The sequence below is a fragment of the Cydia pomonella genome, chromosome 2 (assembly GCF_033807575.1).
Source record: "Cydia pomonella isolate Wapato2018A chromosome 2, ilCydPomo1, whole genome shotgun sequence".
NCBI lineage: Eukaryota > Metazoa > Arthropoda > Insecta > Lepidoptera > Tortricidae > Cydia > Cydia pomonella.
The window spans coordinates 15,122,432-15,143,845 of NC_084704.1; the positions used below are offsets into that span (position 1 = coordinate 15,122,432).

Genomic DNA, 21,414 nt, shown 5'->3' on the forward strand with positions numbered 1-21,414 from the left:
AAGACATAATCTTGCAGTTGATTTGCAGGCAAAAAGTTATTTTCTTAATTACAAGTAGAAACCCAAATTCATTTCCTAAACGATTATGATACCTTTATCACTGTCCTAACCTCAATCCAAAAACAAATGAAAGTCGACACCAAACATTTATAAAAGCATCAACCCCTTCATTAACCAAACCCATCGGTGTGAATCAAAACCGAGTTATTTTATATGCTTGTTTATTTTAATGTTTAATTTTATACAAAGGCAACGACCTCTCTCCGTGTACTGCCGGTGAGTTAAATTATTTTAAAAATAAACGACTAAATACCAACGAAAATGTTTTTCTTTCGCGGCATTTGGGATGACCTCGTTTGTAAACTGTTTTAAATTCTGTGCATAAATCTTTTGAAATCTGTTTATGACTGATGATTTTGGCCGGCAACGAATTGTTGCGCCTGGATTTATTTATGAACATGGCAAGGCAAAATGGTAAGATAAGTTCTTTGTCTGAAATTAATCCTAATAAATTGCGAGAAAGTTTGTAGCAACAACCACTACGTTTTTTACTTCGTCAGATTAAAAGATAAACGATTCAGCGGCTTTTATCCATAAAGGGTATGCGTTGCCACAAATAAAATATCATATAGGTACTTAGCAATAACCATAATGTATTCATCACAATGCACACGAGGTACGTGCGGATATTCTTCTATATGTACATATATATTTTCGTCGGTTATTAAAGGGCTTGAATTGTGACATTTATTGCCCTCGCACTTTTCGAGACGCCTTCGCACTGCGTTGCGTATGGGCTTTTATTGCTACGAGTATATTAGTTCTATTCTTGGCATGGATACAGATGTTCGGAGGGCCTAAATATTCATCTGCTAAGTAAATTTTGATTGCTTGTAAAATGCCTTTCCAAAATGAAGTATCTGTAATTTTTATGACACTTCTTTATTACATTTTATATAAGTTGCGTGAAATCGAAAAAATAAAACATATTAAATTGGTTTATTTTCATTTATTTTACACAATAATCGTAAGTTTTCCATGTCCCGAGATTATGACGAGTTTCTCCATCTCGCTAAGCCAGATCATCTTCGGAAGACATCGCCACGATTCCAAATGTCAATTAACTCTGAAATATGGTCGTTTAGCATTAGTATAACGAGCGAGATACCTTCAAACTAAAATATTTATATATAGAACAGTTACATAACGATATATAATTTTTGAAATCTCACATTTTTTGTAGACGAAAAAAAACTATAGTAGGTATATTATTATGTATAACTTTAGTAAAACCAGTCGGTACGTAAGTAATACATTGCTTAAATAATCGGACAGACAGACGGACATGACGAATAATCTATAAGGGTTCCGTTTTTTGCCATTTGGCTACGGAACCCTAAAAATACATCAAATATGGCCTTTTTCAAAATTATAGATAGTTGTTTGTTTACAAAGAGGACAAATGTTAACTGAGACCTGAGGGAGCGAAAGATTCGAAAAGACGAATCTTGTGCGATGAGAGAGTTTCAAGACACTTTGTTGTCGAGTGAAACATTGGCTTATATTTTTTGTTTCGCCATAAAGACCCCTCTTTCCATCCATCCATCCATCCATTATATTTAAACTAAGTTAGGTATAAACAGTTCGTTTGCATTGTTCCAGAAACTAATGGATCCAAACAAGAAGAGCTGAGATCGAGAAACATGACGCGGGCCGCCATTATGTTTTGGCGCGAAATGTCAATCACTGTCATTTTCGTTCTTTTGGCAATGGCTTGCGAGTGTACAGCCCGAGACATCAATTTAGGTAAGTTTTTAAAACCTCTACTTGTTACAATTTTTATATCCTAAAAAGATCTTGTTTCCGTAAGTTATACTTAACTAATATTGCCAAAGCGCCCAATACATATTACACTAAACAACGCCAGTTAATGCAGTCGGAATTTTTATTGCCTTTAATCGGAACCATAAGATTATGTATTCTTTTTTCATACTTATTTAACGTATTGACAAAAATCTCGATACGTTGACCGGAATTTAAAGTTTTCGGCTATATCATTTTGCATACAAAATAATTGAATTTAAATTTATGGCAGGTCGTGAGTTGTTGCTTTTGGTAATCGATTATTATGGCTTTTTATATACTATGTAGTTATTTCTTTAATAATATCCAATAAAGATGAAGTTACAATGTTTATTTCTGCTCTCATGTGATAAATAAAATAGTTTCTCACACATTTTAAATTAACAAATTTACACACAGAATATAATTACAGCGGAAACCTTAACACCGTCACGGGGACAAATCGATTGTGTCTCAACCCTCTCATTTGGTTCTAATTACTCGCAGGATGCCGCGACAATTATTATAATGGCCAACCAAAATGATCCCTTGACTGTCGTCTTGGGAGTCATCTTTGATTATTTTGGTAACGTCAGGGGAAGGTGGACATATCAGTTTAAGCTGGTCCTCGCTAGCGCTGTTTGCCGGATATTTTATATAAAGCTGTATACGCATACTTCTTAAAAGAAACAACTGTTTTTTTTTTATTCATTGTAACTATACAAAAGGCAGCGCAGGAATGGCAGGATATCTTTAGGTATATTTAACCGACCCTGTAATGCAGCACAGTGGTATACTTAGGTACTTTCGTCAGGTATAATTTTATAGGTCGATATTTATAATAGAAAATAAATAGAAAAATGTAAAAAATGCAAGTTTTTAGCAAAATATTTATCATGGGGCCTATCTATTATATTTATCACTTAGTTTTTTTGGGTTTGTTTTTTACTGGCCGATATGCCTCCATTTTTTTGCTTTACTTTGTATTTGCTATGAAGATATTCTGCGAAGGTTCAATACATACATATTTGCCCTGATCTTATCCTAAATAAACACTGCTTTTTTTGATGGCGCCTCAAGATTAAATTTATGATTTTTAATCAAATTTTTACCGTTAATCATTTTGATGCATGGCTAACAAAGTTATAAATATATTACTTACTTACTCCGTTGGCTCAGCGACCCAAAATGAGACTTGGCCTCCGACACAAGACAGCGCCACTTTTCTCGGTCCTGTGCGACCTCTCGCCAATTGTCGACTCGAAGCTCGCGCAGATCCGCCTCCACCATGTCGCTCCAGCGATACCTAGGGCGTCCGATAGGACGTCTTCCTGCTAGGCGACCCAGGTACGCTCTTTTCACGTTCCGATCTTCGTCCATTCTCTCAAGGTGGCCTAACCAACGGAGTCTGTGGGCTTTACTTTCTCCCATGATGTTAGGTTCAGCCACAAGGTCTTCAATCTCACGATTCTTAAGGACTGTCCAACTTCCATCCGGTCTTTGTTTGGGGCCCAATATTTTACGGAGGATTTTCCTCTCGGCAACTAGCAGCATGTTTTCTTCCTAGAGTGTTAGTGTCCATGCTTCGCATCCGTAGGTTAGGATTGGGCGAATCACGGTCTTATAGATTCGGATCTTGGTGCGTCTGCTTAGAAGCTTGGACACTAACACCTTGTGAAGGGCTGACCTGAAGGGCTCACCTTATAAATATATTAAAATCCTAAAATTGTATATGCGCCTCATGTGCATTTTGAAGCCTTCTCGTTTTCATTGTCAAAGTGTAAATAGGAATTTGGTTTTAAAAACGGTTTTTTTTACTGTATTTATTTAAGACAATCGTATCGAATACGCCGCGCGTACATCGACGGAAGTCGGTGCCTTTGCAAATCAAGTGCTACCATCCTGACGGACGCGAGCAGTGCGTGCCTCCTGTAAAGTTGGCACGACTGCTGCATCGCCAATATTTGCTGGGAAACTGGCTATTGATTGTGTACCAACATAATAAATCGTGATGCGTTCACGCAGACTTCGTCTGTCGTGACCTATTATGCATTTCGTATTGTTGGAAGAATATTATCGTATATGACTCTTACGCTTTAATTACATGTGATGTTATTCTTTTAAGCTCAAGGATACTATTTGTATTCCAGCATCGTAGATTCGTGAGATGTAACTTATACATGTTTTTGTATTTATTAGTAATACATTCTTAACAAGCTAGATATTACAATGAAAAAGCGATTATGACAAATTCTTAGAGAAAACAAGCGGGTGTGGATTGGTCTATTGTTCTACAAATATTTAAAATTATATTAATATATAATTGATACTAACTATACTAGTGACATTGATATAATACAGGAACCTACTAATCATACGTCGTGATACTTAAAGTTCTTCACACAAGGAACATAATTTAACTATATATCCAATCCAATAAATACGACCAGTTTAGTAAACAACGATAACTGTCAAATTTTTACAACCCACTCCTCTGACAGCTGATTGCCTACCGCAGTTTAGGTGGCATCTATTTAAACAATTGTGGATGGTAGTCAGGACATTTTGTGGAGCTCGTTATAATCTCGCAGAGTAATCGATTAAGTCAAGAATATATATCAGATAATATATATTATTCGTTTGTATATTGGCGTTAGTATTAGATTGAGTGTATTTTTTCTCACTGCACCCACAATTTCTGTGGTTGGCTCAGTGGTTGACTGAAAATGCTGTAAGGCATTAAGTCCACCTTTTGTACTTTTTACTTCCTTTTGGGCAATAAAATTAAATAAATAAATAATGTTCTTAAAATGAACTAAAAGAACTTTGGTAGGTTAAAATTTTATTATATCAGTGCATCTCTAGCGCCATTAATCTCACTACGAGTACATAGTAGCACATAGTAGGTACCTAAGTGCAGGTAAGATGCATACATATATAGCTACCTATCATAACAACAAACAGTAGCACATGGATTTTAAATTAAAAATCTGAATGTTTATGAAATCTGATTATTGTATATGGTTTCTAATTTTTGCTATGAATCTTTCAGAGAACATAGATAAAAGTCAGACCGCATAGATTCCGTTGACATTAAGATTGTTATACTCAAAAACAACCACTTTGTCAGTAGCATAAGGCGCGAAATTCTAATTTTCTTTGGGAACTCAACACTTCACGCCAAAAATTTTCAAATTTGCCGCCGTTTTCGACTGACAAAGTGGGTGTGCCAGAGTGTAAATTAAGATCCCTGTTGGGTAGCCCTGGTATGGGATTTTTAAAGTTCAACTTGGTTGGTTTTTAGTTCTATATAACGTTACAATATTTTAAGCTAACTACATAATTTACTTAAACAAGGCAAGTTTCTGTAAATTACTGCTATCAAAGTAGGCAAAGCATTTAGCATTATACAATGGACTCCATACTTCACTGTAACCCGAAGTCTATTTCTTACAGTTGTAAAGATTTTATTGCACAAGTCTTAAGTGGAACGGGCGAAAAACTATTTATTTTCCTTTCAGACAGTAAAAATTTTACTGCGTTTTAAGCATCATCGCCACTTCGGGATCGGGTCGTGATGGAACCCAGTCAGCAGGGTGCTTTTGTTTGTATTGGAATTAGTGAGGTTTTAACAATTGTCATTTGTTTGTGATTGTTTGGTTTCATGGTGCAAATACCTAATATTTAGAGTCTACATATATAGTTATTTAGTAAACTTCAAAGCTTTGGAACGTGTACACTTTGTAGATTTAGCTACAGAAGCATAGTCCTGGAATCGGTAAAGTTAATCGATGTATAAGTAGTAAATGTATAGGTAATCAGCCACAGACATGACTCCAAGAGTAAATGGGACCAGGCTGAAACATTAATGATTCAATTCTAGGAAACAAAGTAAATTAAATTTGTGTGTAACGAATGTTTTCTAGGCAATCCTAAGTCTGGATCACGATTATACGAATTCTAAGAAACAAATTATGCAAAGCCTGGACAAACGTTCTATGTATACAGTTTTCTCTAGAATAAACTCCGGGAATATTCTTGGACATGGTCTTGCGCAGAGAAATTTGTCAGATTTGTACTTGTAACGTAAACCTCATAAATTTAAGTTATTTTCTCTCCAAACAGTACCAGTACATAATAACTTGCGAATGCGAATCTAATTCCTTTAAATAGAGATCGTTATTGTATGATCCTTTTTGTGTTTAGTAAAGACGAAATACTTGATTAAATTTATGTACTTAATAGGACATTATAAAATAGAAAGGAGGGATATAGGTATTATCTATCGGTATTTTTGATTCTGTTAAGCCACCAGCAGCCTATCTTAGCCTTCTGGATGCTACTCGGAATGGCTCAGTAATAACAACGTCATAAAACTCATAAATCAGTCTGGTATTTTATATCGCTAGCTTAAACTACCTACAAATTCCTATTTGAATGGAATATGTGAGAGTCGCTCATAAGTCTACATTACCTAGCAGCTGCGTACTTCTGTCAGCTGTCAATAAGTCATCCGAAAGGGCATGTTCACATGCGCAAGAATATGCTTGTCACTTTCCTTGTGCGCGCAAATTTAATGCGCTCAGCTCATAAATAATGACACGTCATCAGCTGATTCATACACACGTCAGTTTTGATTTGAATAGGTTAAGGATGCATAGGTTCGTTTGTCTTTATTTATCGCAGTTTTGTATATATAGGAGTAGCACACAATGCAATTAGTGTGTGATACGTCTGTTCTTGAGCACCTTGATTGGCATAAGAAATTAACATTGCAAATAATTTCTGGCCAACAAGTAAAAAAAATATCGCTAGTGCAAATCTGGATGTTTTTTCTGCACTTTAGGGAAAAGAAAAATATCTGAAAGAGTAAGCTGGTGAACATTACCTATCCTGCCCTCTGCATGACTGCAGCAAGTCATATGCGCCGCTCCTTGGATTGCGCGTGGCATTGATGTATTCGCAGCCACCCGACCTCGCCAGCTATTTTCTACACGTAGGAAGAGCATTGGTTCTCAGAGGATCCATAAATGTGATCTCTGATTATGGCATAAATATTATAAATCACAAGCTCACGCATACTTTGGTTTAACCAAGGAGATTAGCTCAGAGAGCAGTGGGAATAGCAATCATGCACAGCCGCAGCTGCCCTCGGTAAATATTTGCTATGATACCCGGTTCGTTGCTCCAACGGTACTATATTTGTCATAGGGAAGCTGATCCTATTTCATACTAGAATTAAGATACATTGCACAGTTTTATAAAATAGTGCGTAAATATATTCTGCCATTTATTTACTTTATAGATCTTAAACGAAAGAGGTACCTATGTTACTTTTGACATCAAAGATTTCCTTATAAGCGCTAATGGTCCTACCCCCAAAATGTAGGTATCGCTACATCAACACTGTCCAAGTCACTTGACAAATTATACTCTTACCGGTTATTGCCAAAATAAGGCTCCGATTCGGGCCCTTCACAAATGAATAACCCTTATTGTAACATGAGTAAGATCGGTTTTTCTAAAAGTAACTCTTAGTATCCGCAAATATATTTGACTGTAACTTTTTGAAAGCAGATGTCGTCTTCATTTTACAGTCTGTTGCTATTCTAGGAAATATATTCCGCCATATTTCAGTATATTTCAGGTGCCCAGATGTCGATGTTGCGTTTCTCTTTTTGCTGAAATTTCAGAAAGGGATATATGCAATTTGTCGTCTCGGTTTGAATGCATCTGTCTGGATTTATTAGCCTGGTGTTTTCGAGTTTTATTTTGTACTATTTAAATTTGTACTGAACTTGGGCTTAATTAATGCCATGACTAATTAGAAATTAGACGGTTATTTGTGTCAGTGTGTCATATTGAAAAATTGAAATAAAGTAGACTTGACTCAGCATGTTTTAAATAACTATATACTAGTAAAAAAAGTTTTACGAAAATGTCATACTATCCTACTCAAAATAGTTTCTTAATTATCCTGCTCCTGCCAATTTACCTCAAAACGAATATTTTTTTCTTTTATTCCTGACAGCTTTCTAATAGCACACTAAACCTTATACCTACTTATACAGTTTTTTTATTCGATTTGTTGTGTTTAACCTGTAGAGCATTCCAGTGTCTTATAAAAACGGATCCCACATTTTTTTTCTCCGGTAGCTGGATTTTAATGATAATATCAATAAACATTTTTTTGCAAACGTCTTGTTAGCGGCTGCACAAAGCGGTGCAGTTCGTTATGATTTTCACACAGCACATGTGTTTAGTTGGGACAAAGAACACATAGAGTGCCTCATCCCTATTTATCATTATCTATTTAAAAACTGCAACTTAAAAAACTGGTATTAAAGAATCTATTAACACATCCATTTTTCAATAATGCAAAAGAAAAGTCATTTCTTAAATATTATACACGGTACGTTACATTTAAGAAAAGAAAACTGAGAATACACAATGTCTGTGTCTGCCCTTTTGTCATTTTAACACTCTTCTTTGTAAGCGTACTAGCGAAAATAATACGTCAGCACTATTGTGTTATAGTTATTCATAAACGCACTTTACAAACCTCAATTTGCTAATACTCGTTTGTCTTAATCTATCATTTACACTTATGTATTTGTAAGAAAGGGCTAAAACATAAATAAACTAATTGAGGCTTGTAAAGTTTTATGAAAAAGACGTGTAGGGTAAAAAGTGTTAGCGCAGCTAAGGGTAGCTACTTTTGTTGCTGATTGAACATTTTAACGTCTAAAATTAACATAGTAAGTACACACCTTGTTGTAGTGCCACTGCATAATAGTGGTAAAATAAGTAAATAAATAGGTATTTGAGGTCAATTTTACACAGATCGATACTTAAATACATAGAAAACACCCATGACTGAGGAACAAAAACGATGAATGGATGAATGAATGAAGGTAAAATGATTTACACACGCTCTTGCGCTTATCTCGCACAATTTTGAACGTCTCGCTCGCTAAAATCTTTCTACTGTTAAACTGTAGTTTCATGAAGCAACAACGAAAAACTTTTGGCTGAATTTAAAGATTTGTGGTTACAATACTGGTATAAAGTATATAAAACTACATAAATACACGAGTACTTACTTTGTATTACGAGTATTTTGGACATATAAAATACCTTTTTCACCATATCAACTGGTAAATCAAGAGGTGATTGTTCAAAAACGAATGAGAAAGTTGCATTTTATCTGCTTTGCCTCACATGGCAAAGTAATCAGATGCAAATTTTGACTTGTTTCCTAATGTTAGCTGATTAGAATTTACTTTTAAATGATATTTTTTTATTAAGTTCAATTGAATTTGAATTGGTTTGATTTTTGATATTTCATTGTTAGTATATTCCTCGCGTTGGTGTGGTGAAAAATTTTGTGTTTTACTCGGAGGCAAAGTTTGTTTAACCCTCGTGCCTTCAAGGCCCTTGTGCCCTCGTAACGCTCAAGATTCCACTTCTCGAACGACTTTGGAATATTTTGCTTGCTCGAGTAAATCGGATATAAACATTATCTTGGGCGGTTAAACAACAACTTTGCCCCCTTGTAAAATAAATAACTATTTATTAAAAGTTGCAGACGCATGGCTCCACTGCTTCCCTTGTGCAAATTTATCGGCCCAGCAGATTTATTGCCTGCTTTTTTGTGTCAATGTTTATGTCAAAAAAGACATAGGATCGCGTTACTCAAATAAAAACACATACGTACATATATGTCCATAATACGACAAAAACATGCGTGGTTGGATGATAAAGTGTGTGTCGCCAAATGCAGAAAAATTGTATGTTTATAAATTATTACGTACCTATTATTACATATGCAGCGTAAATCTCTGATCAAGTCGTCTTAATGGAAACATTTAACAAATTATGTCGCCCGGTATGATAAAAGCATATTTATTTAAAAACTAATAATGTCAACAACATGTTTGATTGTAAACTAATTTCCAATCGATAAGTAAACAAAGAGGTAAGCCGAGGGCGTTTTGTCTATTATTACCGCCGTACATTGCGGCTATTTCCAGCTCTTGTCCCTTGCCACTAGCGCGGGTTCAAGGCTAGCTTTCTGTACAAATATTTAATTAGTAGCCGTGTAGTGCGCTGAAATCAACGCCGTCGTCCATGGTTTCTATAGTCTTTTTCAACCGCGAAGGGTGCGATCCTTTTTTTTAATAAAAATAACTTGAATTCCAATGGGACAAAAATACATATCTTCGTAGCTTAGAGATACAAATCACCTAAGTGTAAAATATTGTGTCATAAAAAAAGATCAATTTTAATCTCATTGAGTTTCAATAGGTAAAACGGAACTCAATTGCCGTAGTTTGACTCTACTTATCGACCGAATCGATTCCGCTCGTGTCAAATCGTTTCAGTCGCGTCCAATTGTGAAGGTGTGTTTAATTAAAAATATAAATCATCAATAATAAAATCGATTATATGCCATTTGCATATTTAAATGAGAATCGTAAAAAATCGTTTCTAATTTGCATTTTCACAACTCTGTAAATGCTTTTTGTCATGTGTCACCCTACCCTTCGAGGTTGAAAAATACTATATCAACTAAATAGTTTACTTACTTACTAAACGTACGTAGTAAATACTTTACTTACTAGTCACAGTTTGTATAAAATGCAGTGTTCACAAGTCCTATAATTATTATATTTATTTAATTGGTTGAGATTTTCTATATGTACATTGTGTGGGATAAGTACCAAAATCGTTGAAATCTGGTTAGATTTAGATCGACGGTATTGACTTCGATATTTGACGGTAATTAGTAATTATAATATTAATAAGAGGGCTTTTTAGTACAAACTCGGTTCGTTGCGATTAAAAAGGCAAACTCCTGACTTAACAGTGACAAAGCAATCATGTGTTTTTATAGTAAATAAAACCAAAATTAGTTACGACTTGGAAACCCGATCAGTTGTTTACTCTAAAAGCAAAGATTCCTGGTAAAATACGCTGGCAGCCCGGGGAATAGAGACCACGAATTGTACTGAACAATTTGTAATTGCTTTTATAGTGTTCTGAGGACTGATTTTTCAAGAAATTTATTCTTGACTGCAATTTTATTGTAGCCTATTGCTGTTCATTTACATATCCAACGAGTAAGTAAATTAGGTTGAATTTACAGTCGATGGCCGACCTTTAACGCTCCAAAAAAAGCTAGGTACTAATGCAGTCATGCAATTAGCGTACTTTTTCTGTGTCTGGGTTTTTCTACGCCTGTTGGGGTCAATCGTCTTGGCTAGAGGAATAAATTTGTGGTCGCTGTAAATTTATAAGCTCATTATTTTTCTAAATATACGTTCGGTTAACGGTTTTAGATTGGAATATTTCGATAGTTCGTCGCATTGTTAGTTGTCACAAAATATTAATACAGTTTGACTTAATACCTAACTTTAAAAACCGAACCCATAGCTTTGGATTGACAGTAGGTACATCAGTAGGCCACTTCAACTCTCATAATGATGTTTGTAATCCACTTTACAGTGAACGGTGTGAACAACGGAAGCCATGTTGATTTTCACTTTTTGAGAGGTTTTTTACTCAGTTAAAGTGTTTTACATAAGTATTTGTAGACTGGTTTTACTTGCTGTTCTTTATCTTGTGGTGGTTTTTGTGGGTATTAAGTTTTTAACCATTATCTTCACAGTCGACGTGATGGTTTAGAATTAGATGACAGCCCTGTATGGGTAATAATGGTTGCATTTATACGGTTAGGTAGCCTATTTGGTGTAAATTTTTTCTACATAATTATATACGAACGAACGTAAGTCCGTTGTTTATGAAGGCATAAACTTTAATAAGGTACTAACAAACTGTTACTAAGCTTAATTCCTTATTTTCTAGGTTTATCTCTTAGCCAGGAAATGCAAGTAAACTATGATACTGTTTGATTGACCATTATTGTTGTTAGAGATAATAATTTAATGCTTAATAATAGGGCAGACAATACCTAGAATAACAACTTTCTAGTCTCCATGGGCAATGGACGTTTAAATTATCTAGACCTCAATATCAGACTGAAACGAAAGACTATAGATGTGAGAAAGACAGAGAAAGTGCATATTATTGTAATGGAGATTAATGAAGCGCAAATTATGTGGGCAAGATGGAAATATGTAATTTGTTATAGAATATGCTTGACGAATTGTACAATTTATTTGCGGGTTCGCCGAGGTCATTTTTAATGTATTACACTTACCTATACGGTACAGGTTAATTGAAATAAGGGTCTAGTAGATAAAGGGTGTCCCAGAAGTAAAGAGACAATTTTCGATGTCTTTTTGTCATGAAGTCTAAGGAGATAAAAAGTTTTGGTGCCATGGCGTCTATGCGTTAAGCGGAAATTTCGATACGGCATATTAGTTTTTCAACCGAATTCAAAAAAGGAGGAGGTTATCAATTCGACTATATTTTTTTGTATGTTTATTACCTTAGAACTCCATCATTCCTGAACCTATTATAAAAATTGTGTGAATGTATAGTCCCTAATTGGTCTCGTTTTTGTCAAAACCCGGTTCTAATGATGGGATCCTTGAGGAATCCAGGAGACTCCTCAAATCTTATAGGCATACATAAAGCGATTTTAGTATTTTCATCAACAAACCAAGCATTTTCATCCAAAACAGTGCCATTTGATGAAGTGGAACTGCTGATGATGACCAGAACGGAACTCTTTAACAACACATATTTCACTTTTGGCGATTTGTCCTCTTCGTTATGTTTGTTAAGTAAGTTCCGAAAGAACATTTGTGTTAAGCTCTAGTTCTGATAGTGGGTTCCATGAGGTCCAACTCCTCAATTATTGATAGGTTCTTATTTCAAAATGAAGCGTCAAATTTTACGAGTCTTATAATGAAAAAAGGCACAGTAAAACATTTTTTTCATGAAGGAGCCTAGATATAGTAGTATAATAAGACGTTATGAAGAAACGGGTGAGGTTAGTTTTAAGAAGATTCTGGGAAGAAATAGAACAATCACGGTACCTTGAAATATTAATCGTATTTAATCGATTTTTGATAAGACTACTTCAACTTCAGTCAGAGTGGAAGCGAAAAAGTAAAAATATACAAGTGTCGTCAGAATGAAAAGGAACTATCTAGGTTTACAAAAATATGTGAAAAAAACAGCGCCTAGATTTCTATTTAACGGACCAAGAGGAATGTGCCGAAGAGTTTAATAACAGTCAACTGAGGAAAGTATTCAACGATTTTAATAACAAAACGTGAGACACAGACATATTAAATATGTTACAACTCAACAATTTATTGACGATGAAACCTCTGTTCCGGCGGATCCCAAAGATGTTCTTAGAAAGCAATATTTCCATTCCAACAGTCGTAAAGATGTGACTTACGACAAAAAAATTGTACCAAAAGCCAATTTTTCATACGAAATATTTAGCATCACCAAAGAAGTGGCTACAAGATCTAGAATAGCCGTAATGCGGTAGGCCACGAACAATCTAAGAAAATTATACTGTAAATGTTTACTTTATATTTGCCTATATCTTTGTCTCTACTTCTGGGACACCTCAGTAGTAACCAGTTTGTTGTATTTTTTTATGATTGGCAGTTATGGCTCTATCCGAACTTTAAGACACCTCCGATCTAAAATTGCTAAAAATAGGATATATCCGTGTCATAAGTGACGTTTTGTTTGAAGAAATTTTCTTACTCTTTAGCAATTTGTTACGTTTCTAAAAGTTCGAATCGGGCCGTTAGATAAAAGCGTACCGTAATATACGTTATAGTTATATAAAATTGTATGTCCATATTATATACCGATTTAAAGTAGACCATTACTACTATCATATTGTAACACTTATGAGGTTATGTATGACATCGTTTTCATATATTAAAAAACCTGTCGGAGCACAATTACCCAGTAGTGGGGAGCAAACTAGGCACATTTTACGCTAGGTATATATGTATTTTTATATATGTTAAGTAAATAATGTTAAACTTTCTATAAATATGTTTCAAGCTATGAGTTGAAAACAAAAGTCTAGTTTCATAAAATATAACGATAATTCACATAATGCACTACGCTATTTGATAGAGTACAAGTACCTACCAGTGTCAAGTATCAAAAATTTCAATAAGCGGTAAAAAAAATATGTTCTTTCCCTAAAAATGCACGGATACCGCGTCGCTAAGAAAATATAATAAAGTATGAATTATAATATAATAGTAAAATTAATTGTCAAGCGCCCATGAGCCACCCCAGGCTCCCATGAGCTGTGGCAATATGCCGGGACAACGCGAGGAAGAAGAAGAGTAAAATTAATTGCATCTACCGTGATTGTAGCTCCGTTATTAACGAGGAGATGAATCATGACCTTGTTCGGCGAGACGCCCGCCAGACACCGCGCTGTTACTCATTCGCATTATTATAAGTGTCGCTGAAACTGTACTGTACAGTCAGTATCCGATTAATCCCTATAGTACCTACTACTTCAGAACATTATAGTATGGTACGTATCAATATTTTCTAAAAATAAGGTTGCTGTAAAAGTGTTACGATACTATGTATTGATTCTGGCTAATCTATGCGTATTAAATATGGTAAGTAGTCTATTACTTTGACTTGAGTAAAAAAAAGCCTGACAAGTGCGAGTCGGGCTCGCCCACCGAGTGTTCTGTACAATTTTTTTTTTTACAAATTTAATAGTTCTCAGAGTTTTCCTTGTACTTGTAATATACGAAGATATTACTTGCTAAATTTCATTGTCCTAGGTCAACGGAGAGTACTCCATAAATTTTATTTCACTTAGATTGTCGAAATCTACGATTTTTGCGGCATAAACGGCCTTATCAGTTTTATACGTTAACTTAGAAGTTTGATTTGTACACAGCTTGAATAAGAGTTATGTATACCTGAGTATATGATTGTAATTTCAACTTGATACCTCCACGCGTTCTCGAGATAATGGACATAAAACATTATTATAATATTCCAATATTCCTTGATATATACAGCTACTGTCATGTCAGTATTCAGTGTCATTCATTCAAGCGGCATCAGATAAAAATAGATGAATCAAACAGAATATTAAACTGCGAAGTTGGCACCACGTTCATCAGCAGCGTGTGTGGAATAGAGTCCCTATGGATTCTTTAAATGATGATATGCATCTGTTAGTGAATGAATCTTATTCTCAATTGAAACCGTTTTTACTGCCGCTAACTACGATGTAATAAAGGGTATTAAAGCGAAATCTCTGTCAACTTGGGACGTAGATATTAAATTGGTCCGCTTTATGCATTGTGATAGGATGATCACTTTGTGTCGAGTTTTATAAAAAAAAATAGACATTCTTACATAGATTGACAAGGCCCCACAGCAAGCTCATGACGGTTTGTGTTGTGGGTACCCAGACAACGAAAACACCCATGACTCGTGATTTTATAAGACTTTTAACCATATTTGTTAGAAATAGAGGTAAAAGTCGCCGTCAATAAGCATTTTATTAAAACATGACCCAGATCTTTAAAAGGATATTAAATATTTTAAGTGTGTGCACAGTACCTGATTTAATTAACGTTGGCAGTTAGCTAGCGTGAGTGAGAGTTGCTTAGTTTCACTGATCCAAATCTTAACCACTTTCCAAGGAAATGTTGCTAAGCTAATATTATAGTACAATATAGTCAATGCATGATTAATATATTATTTAATTTGGCGTTGTTACGCTGCATTTCATACGATAAAAGCTATTTTTCACCTGACCGATGACCTTCATTATTATTATTTATTTTAAACTTTATTGCACATAAAAAAAAGAGTATAACAGGCGGACTTAATGCCACTAAGCATTATCTACCAGTCAACTATTAGGCAAAACAGAAAAGCTTTATGGTGGGTGCAGTGAGAAATAAACAAAAAACCGTAACTTTTGAGCGAAGTAAAATCTAAATAAATACTATAGTATGTATAATACACTATTTTTTCTAAATAAATACTATAGTACCTTTATGATAAATCCCATTTAATATTTATTGATTTTACCTAATATACAAGCATAAAGCAATTATAGCCTGTCGCCTACTGTCATGTAGCTACTAGACCAAAAGGTACTTATTATTTTGTTGTCCAAAGACACATACGTCTTTTTAGTATATCACAGTACCGCAGACTAGTCGACTGACTCACGGCTAACATCTGAGATGCGCAGGAGTAGCGGAAATGCCTAATCTCACCATTAGCAGCTTCACTTAGTTCGCACATGTGCTGGAATGTTTTTGGAAAATAATTGTGTTCCGGCCGATGCGGGAGATACCAGCAAGCGGAGGCATTTGCCAGATTCAGTGTGGGTAGAAAATAGTCAAATACATTGTTTAATTTATATTTACACGCTTTTACATACCTGTCTTTACTTTAATTATGTTATTAAAAATTATTTTTTACTACAGTTGCTCAAAAAGTGTTACTTTACGTAGCTGTTGAGCATGCGGAAAGTTGGATTTCACGAACTAGTGTTTTTTACTTTTCCACTTGTTCCAATTCATGACTACTTATTGATGAGTGTTAATGTTAGCTTCCTTTGAAAGTCGTAATCACCATAAAAATCTGTTATTGTAAAAATAATAAATATAACCATATTTCATATCTTATTAGTATTACTTCTTCATCATTATAACACGTTAATTTTTTAATATTGAATATTGAAAAACCGTTCTTAATAAGTTGTCTGAATGGAACGGAATAGCTGCCGAAACGCCTGTCAAAGCAGAGGCTTTTTCTTACCGCAAGAATGTTTTAAGTTTCCAAAGGCAACATTCGATATTGTTTTCATACGATTTAAATATACGATTTACAAATAATCGCAAATAACGATACTTAGGTAATAATAGTACCTATAAAATTTTATATTTACAATTGTTTCTGCCTTATAGAACATGCACAAAAAAGTACTTGTTGTTTTTCTTATTTTTTCGCAACTGTATTAAAAAATGTCGTTCGCTACACGTGCGGAAATGTCATTATTCATTTGTCCCGAGTCTGGCCATGACATACTTTCCGCACTCGCATCGAAATGTACTGTAGTCATTTGGCTGGGTTACTTTTGAAATCAAATTGGTACCAAATTTAGCGTTTCTGTATGTCGCTTTACGTCGGAAGACTTACGGTTATAAAAATATAGGTGAAATAATATTAATATTGGTATTTAATACGCTAACTACGCTGCAAACCCATGCAACGTCGAACGAATGAAACTGCATCTATTATTCTGCACTCATGGCCGATCCTTTTGTGGTGCATTACGTGTTGAGCTGAAGCCTCGATACAGTCAGCATACATTAAGATTGAATTATCTTTAAAGGGCTTTTCTGGAAGCTGTTGTTATGGAATATTTAGTATAAAAAATATAGAGAAAAAAAATTGTAATAACCACACTATTATTCGAAACCGATACAAATCCGTCACAGTTTTAAATGACATATAGGTAGTAAGATTAAGTTGTTTCTAAACAATAATATAATTACTTTTCTGAAATTAAAAACAACTTATTTAAACGAGGTAGATTGATTAAGGACCGTGTCATGTCATATTAACTGGCTTTTTTATTGTTTTTGTTTTTATACTTTTGGGGTTTCATTAGATTAACTAATTTTATTGTATCATATGTTACATATTTATGACTTTTATAAAAAAGAGTTGACCATTTCTACCATGTTGTTCCTTTGTTCGTCTCATTATCTTGAATGTTTTATCCTTCTACGGCTTCTGTTTATTGAACTCTTTGTGAAAAATTAGCGCTACTTGAATTGATTACACGTGCCGAATATTACAGAACACATGTTGAGAACTGTACTCGATGCACGTATGAGGCACTCGATTACTGTTATACGCAATATTATTGTGCCAAACTTGGCCAGCGTTTATCATATTCTTTTAGTCCTGTACGGAACTGATTGATATAGAACGTTGTTATAGTTTGTCGCACGTATTATAACATTTACGTACACTGTTTTAGTTACAACGACGTCTAGAAGAGGTATAATAATTGGGAAGCACTCTTTTATGGATTCCATTCTTTCTTAATAAAACTTCCGCTATCAAAGCACACTATGAAGTTTCTTGGCTATTTTAATAAGTGGTCCAAAACCCTATCCATCCGGGCCCGTTGACTAATAACTTCCTACAGTTAGGTTATTCGGCGGCGTCGACAGCTAAATTGTGCTCGGAATGGACGAAATGGATTGAAATACATGTTTCAGGAACTAATGGGAGCAGGAAATGTGAGTGCGTAATACGCAGGGGCGTAGCTACCGCCGTATCTGCCGTATCAATTATACAGGGCCCTCGGGCCACGGGGGCCCCCAACGTGCGATTTAGTGAGAAAACTTTACACTTCCTAAGAGGGCCCCCAAATATATTTTTTTATACGGGGCCCCGCCATGGTACGCTACGCCGCTGGTAATACGTATATAGAACGAACCTAATATGTTTGCTCCATAGCGAAAATGAGGGATTACTCTTAAACTAAATTTAATATATAAATAAATATATCTTCAGAATATCTTTAGTAAAAACATATCTTCTAAATTAATTAATAAATCTATTGTACTCGTATGTCTCTACATGTTTTATTGATCACAACTATGACTGATCGATTGTAAATTGAATACACGTATGAGTAACAGTTTTAGAATTTACCGTTTAAAGCGCATTGTTCTCTACTTTAATACTATAAGTAAGTATATATTTGCATGGCAGCATCTTATATTACGAGAATATTGGACGGACTTATACTCATAGTATGGCAACGTATACAGAACTACTACGTACTAATGCGATTTTTCTTATTATGTAAATATCTCATTATTTTTACTCTGTGTTTTTATTTTTCACAATCCGGGAGGTTGATGACATTCGTTAGTTCGTTATTTTTAGATTCGCGTACAAATGTGCTACGTAGAATTGATTAAAATACTAGTACTTTGCAATTTACATGCAATAAAACGTAAGATTTCCTAGATCAAAGCTTAATTTATTGTGATGAATCAGAACTCGTATACCACCATCTACTCGTATATATCACAGCAGGTAGGTAGGTATCTAAGTAACTTTCATAAATTTGGAGTAAAGTACATATTTGGGTTAAATTCTACAGCATATCTACTTACATAACTTTCCAGGAGCCCGGTTCAGATTTATGGACTAGAAATGTCATAACAAAAACTTAAAATCTGAATTGGGCTCCAGGAAAAACTTACCGACAGGATTATAAGGAGTTGGATGATTCGCGTCCGTTTGCATACGTTTGCGTCAATCAATGTTATTATGATGTTGAACAAAGGATTTGTAATGATTGGCAGTGCGTTTGTTGTACTGGTTGTACTCATAGGTCAGGCCGCGTAGCCAACGTTACAATCGTTATCGCTCCGTAGCGTAGCGTAGTTATCTCCCTCTATCACTCTTCCATATTAGTGCGACTTTGACAGTTGGGTTTCGTTCGCCACGGAGCGTGAACTATAGGCACGTTGGCTATGCGGGCAGGTAGGATAAACGTCCAATAAAAGCAGTATAGGGCTTTACGTTATAAGACACATATGTATTCCCTTTCGAATAATAAATTTACCGTCGTGTTAAAAGGAAACATTAGTGGCAATTTTCCATACAGACGTTGTCGCATTTTCCTCTCTGGGTTGTGGCCCTAGATGAATATTTTTCTTATATGAGTTCAATATTATATTACCATTACCTTGTCCGTTCCGTACGTTTTGCATTTTTTGATATTCTGTTTTTTATATGAACTAGGTTTCTTCATTCACCGCAAAAAACGGCCAAAAAATGCACCATTAACAGATGCATGGGCATATAAAATCGGCAAAAATAAATGCAATAATCAAATCACACACAGATAATTTCTTGCTCATTCCGTTACCAAAATTTCGTTACGATTGGTTAAGTTTTGGAAGAGGAAAATGTCGAGAATCAACCTCGGTTTCTGAGATTTTTACGCAGGGGTTTTTCGGCTAAGCTGCAGTTCGCCTTATCGCACTAATATTGGAGCCGCCGCCCCCGTCAGAGCGACGGAGATATTTACCTAAAATTCTCAAATTTGGGAAGGGGCTCAGAAAAGAAGCAGGTTCTCAATTCGGATGAATGTTTTTCGTAACGTATAAACTATTTATATGTTTATTCGATTACTTTTTGTACATCTCTGGATTATAATACGCGAGTAGGTATGCCAAAACCAAAGTTCTAAATTTGAAATTCGCCTCCTGTACGTCTACCACCAGTTTTGACATTGATAATAATATATTCGCTCACGTCTACATAACTAACTTTCTATGCATCTCGCTCGTACTGGCATATTAGTGGCACCTAACTATAAGCCTATAACACGATCAGTAACTATATCATGTTATATTTGTAGGTATGAAATCTTCTCGTTTAATATATTTCAACGGTCCGGTTTGATTTAATTTATCGCCCTACTTTAGTGAAATTATACAGATGGAGGTTATGCTCTAAATCAATGTTTTTAGGAATTTTAAAATGTTTACCATAATGGCTGTATTACTACAACATCTAATAGGTGCGAATTTTGTGAAATAATATGGCCTCAGTTATTTTAGTTTTGTATTTATATATCGTTCTTAAGCGCTGGTGGCCTAGCGGTAAGAGTACTATCATACTGTGGTTAGAGCGTGCGACTTGCAATCCGGAGGTCGCGGGTTCTAACCCGGCTCGCACCAATGAGTTTTTTGGAACTTATGTATGAAATATCATTTGATATTTACCAGTCCCTTTTCGTTGAAGGAACACATCATGAGGAAACTGGACTAATCCCAACCAGGCCTAGTTTACCCTCTGGGTTGGAAGGTCAGATGGTAGTCGCTTTCGTAAAAACTAGTGCCTACGCCAAATCTTGGGATTAGTTGTCAAGCGGACCCCAGGCTCCCATGAGCCGTGGCAAAAATGCCGGGACAACGCGAGGAAGAAGGATTTATGTATCACCCTTCTCGCTCCTAATACCAAACCCAGGGCAATTTTTAAATCAATGCTAAATGTCACTTACCAGAATGTCAGGGGCCTAAAGACGAAGCTTAAGCATTTTAGATTAAACTTGCTTTCGTTAGATTGTGACGTCGTCGCTGTGACTGAATCCTTTCTAACCGATTCGGTTGATGATGCCGAACTTTCCTGCGGTGGGTGGAGCGTAATGCGTCGTGACCGTGCCACTGGTTCGCGTGGAGGTGGCGTGATGTTTGCCGCACGCCCTGGACTCATTATGAAGAGGCGTCGAGACCTCGAGACCCCCACTGAGGAGGACCTCTGGATTTCTTTGACTTTTGCTGGTGTCGTTTGTTACCTGTGTGTGGTTTACATTCCTCCTGGTGCTACAGACGATAAGTACATGTGCTGGTTCCAAACTGTAGAACAAATGTTTGACAAGCTAAATGGTGTGGTGATCATATTCGGAGACCTAAACTTAAATCCACTTTATACGTCGCAAAGTATTCAATGTTATTACTCGTATTTTTTAGTAACGTGTGGTTTGTATGAGATGAATGAAGTGATGAATGCGTATGGCGGAAA

At 35.4% G+C, this 21,414-nt stretch overlaps 1 protein-coding gene across 2 annotated transcripts in view; it reads left to right on the plus strand.

Moving 5' to 3' along the window:
* LOC133534478 (fibroblast growth factor receptor homolog 1-like) overlaps positions 1–21,414 on the plus strand; it is an 80,764-nt gene that overhangs the window by 35,184 nt on the left and 24,166 nt on the right. For both annotated transcript variants that reach the window (XM_061873628.1, XM_061873629.1), the window contains exon 2: positions 1,663–1,806. In XM_061873628.1, the coding sequence (XP_061729612.1) occupies positions 1,704–1,806 (103 nt within the window). In that variant the 5' untranslated portion in view covers positions 1,663–1,703. The remainder of the gene's footprint in view (positions 1–1,662; positions 1,807–21,414) is intronic.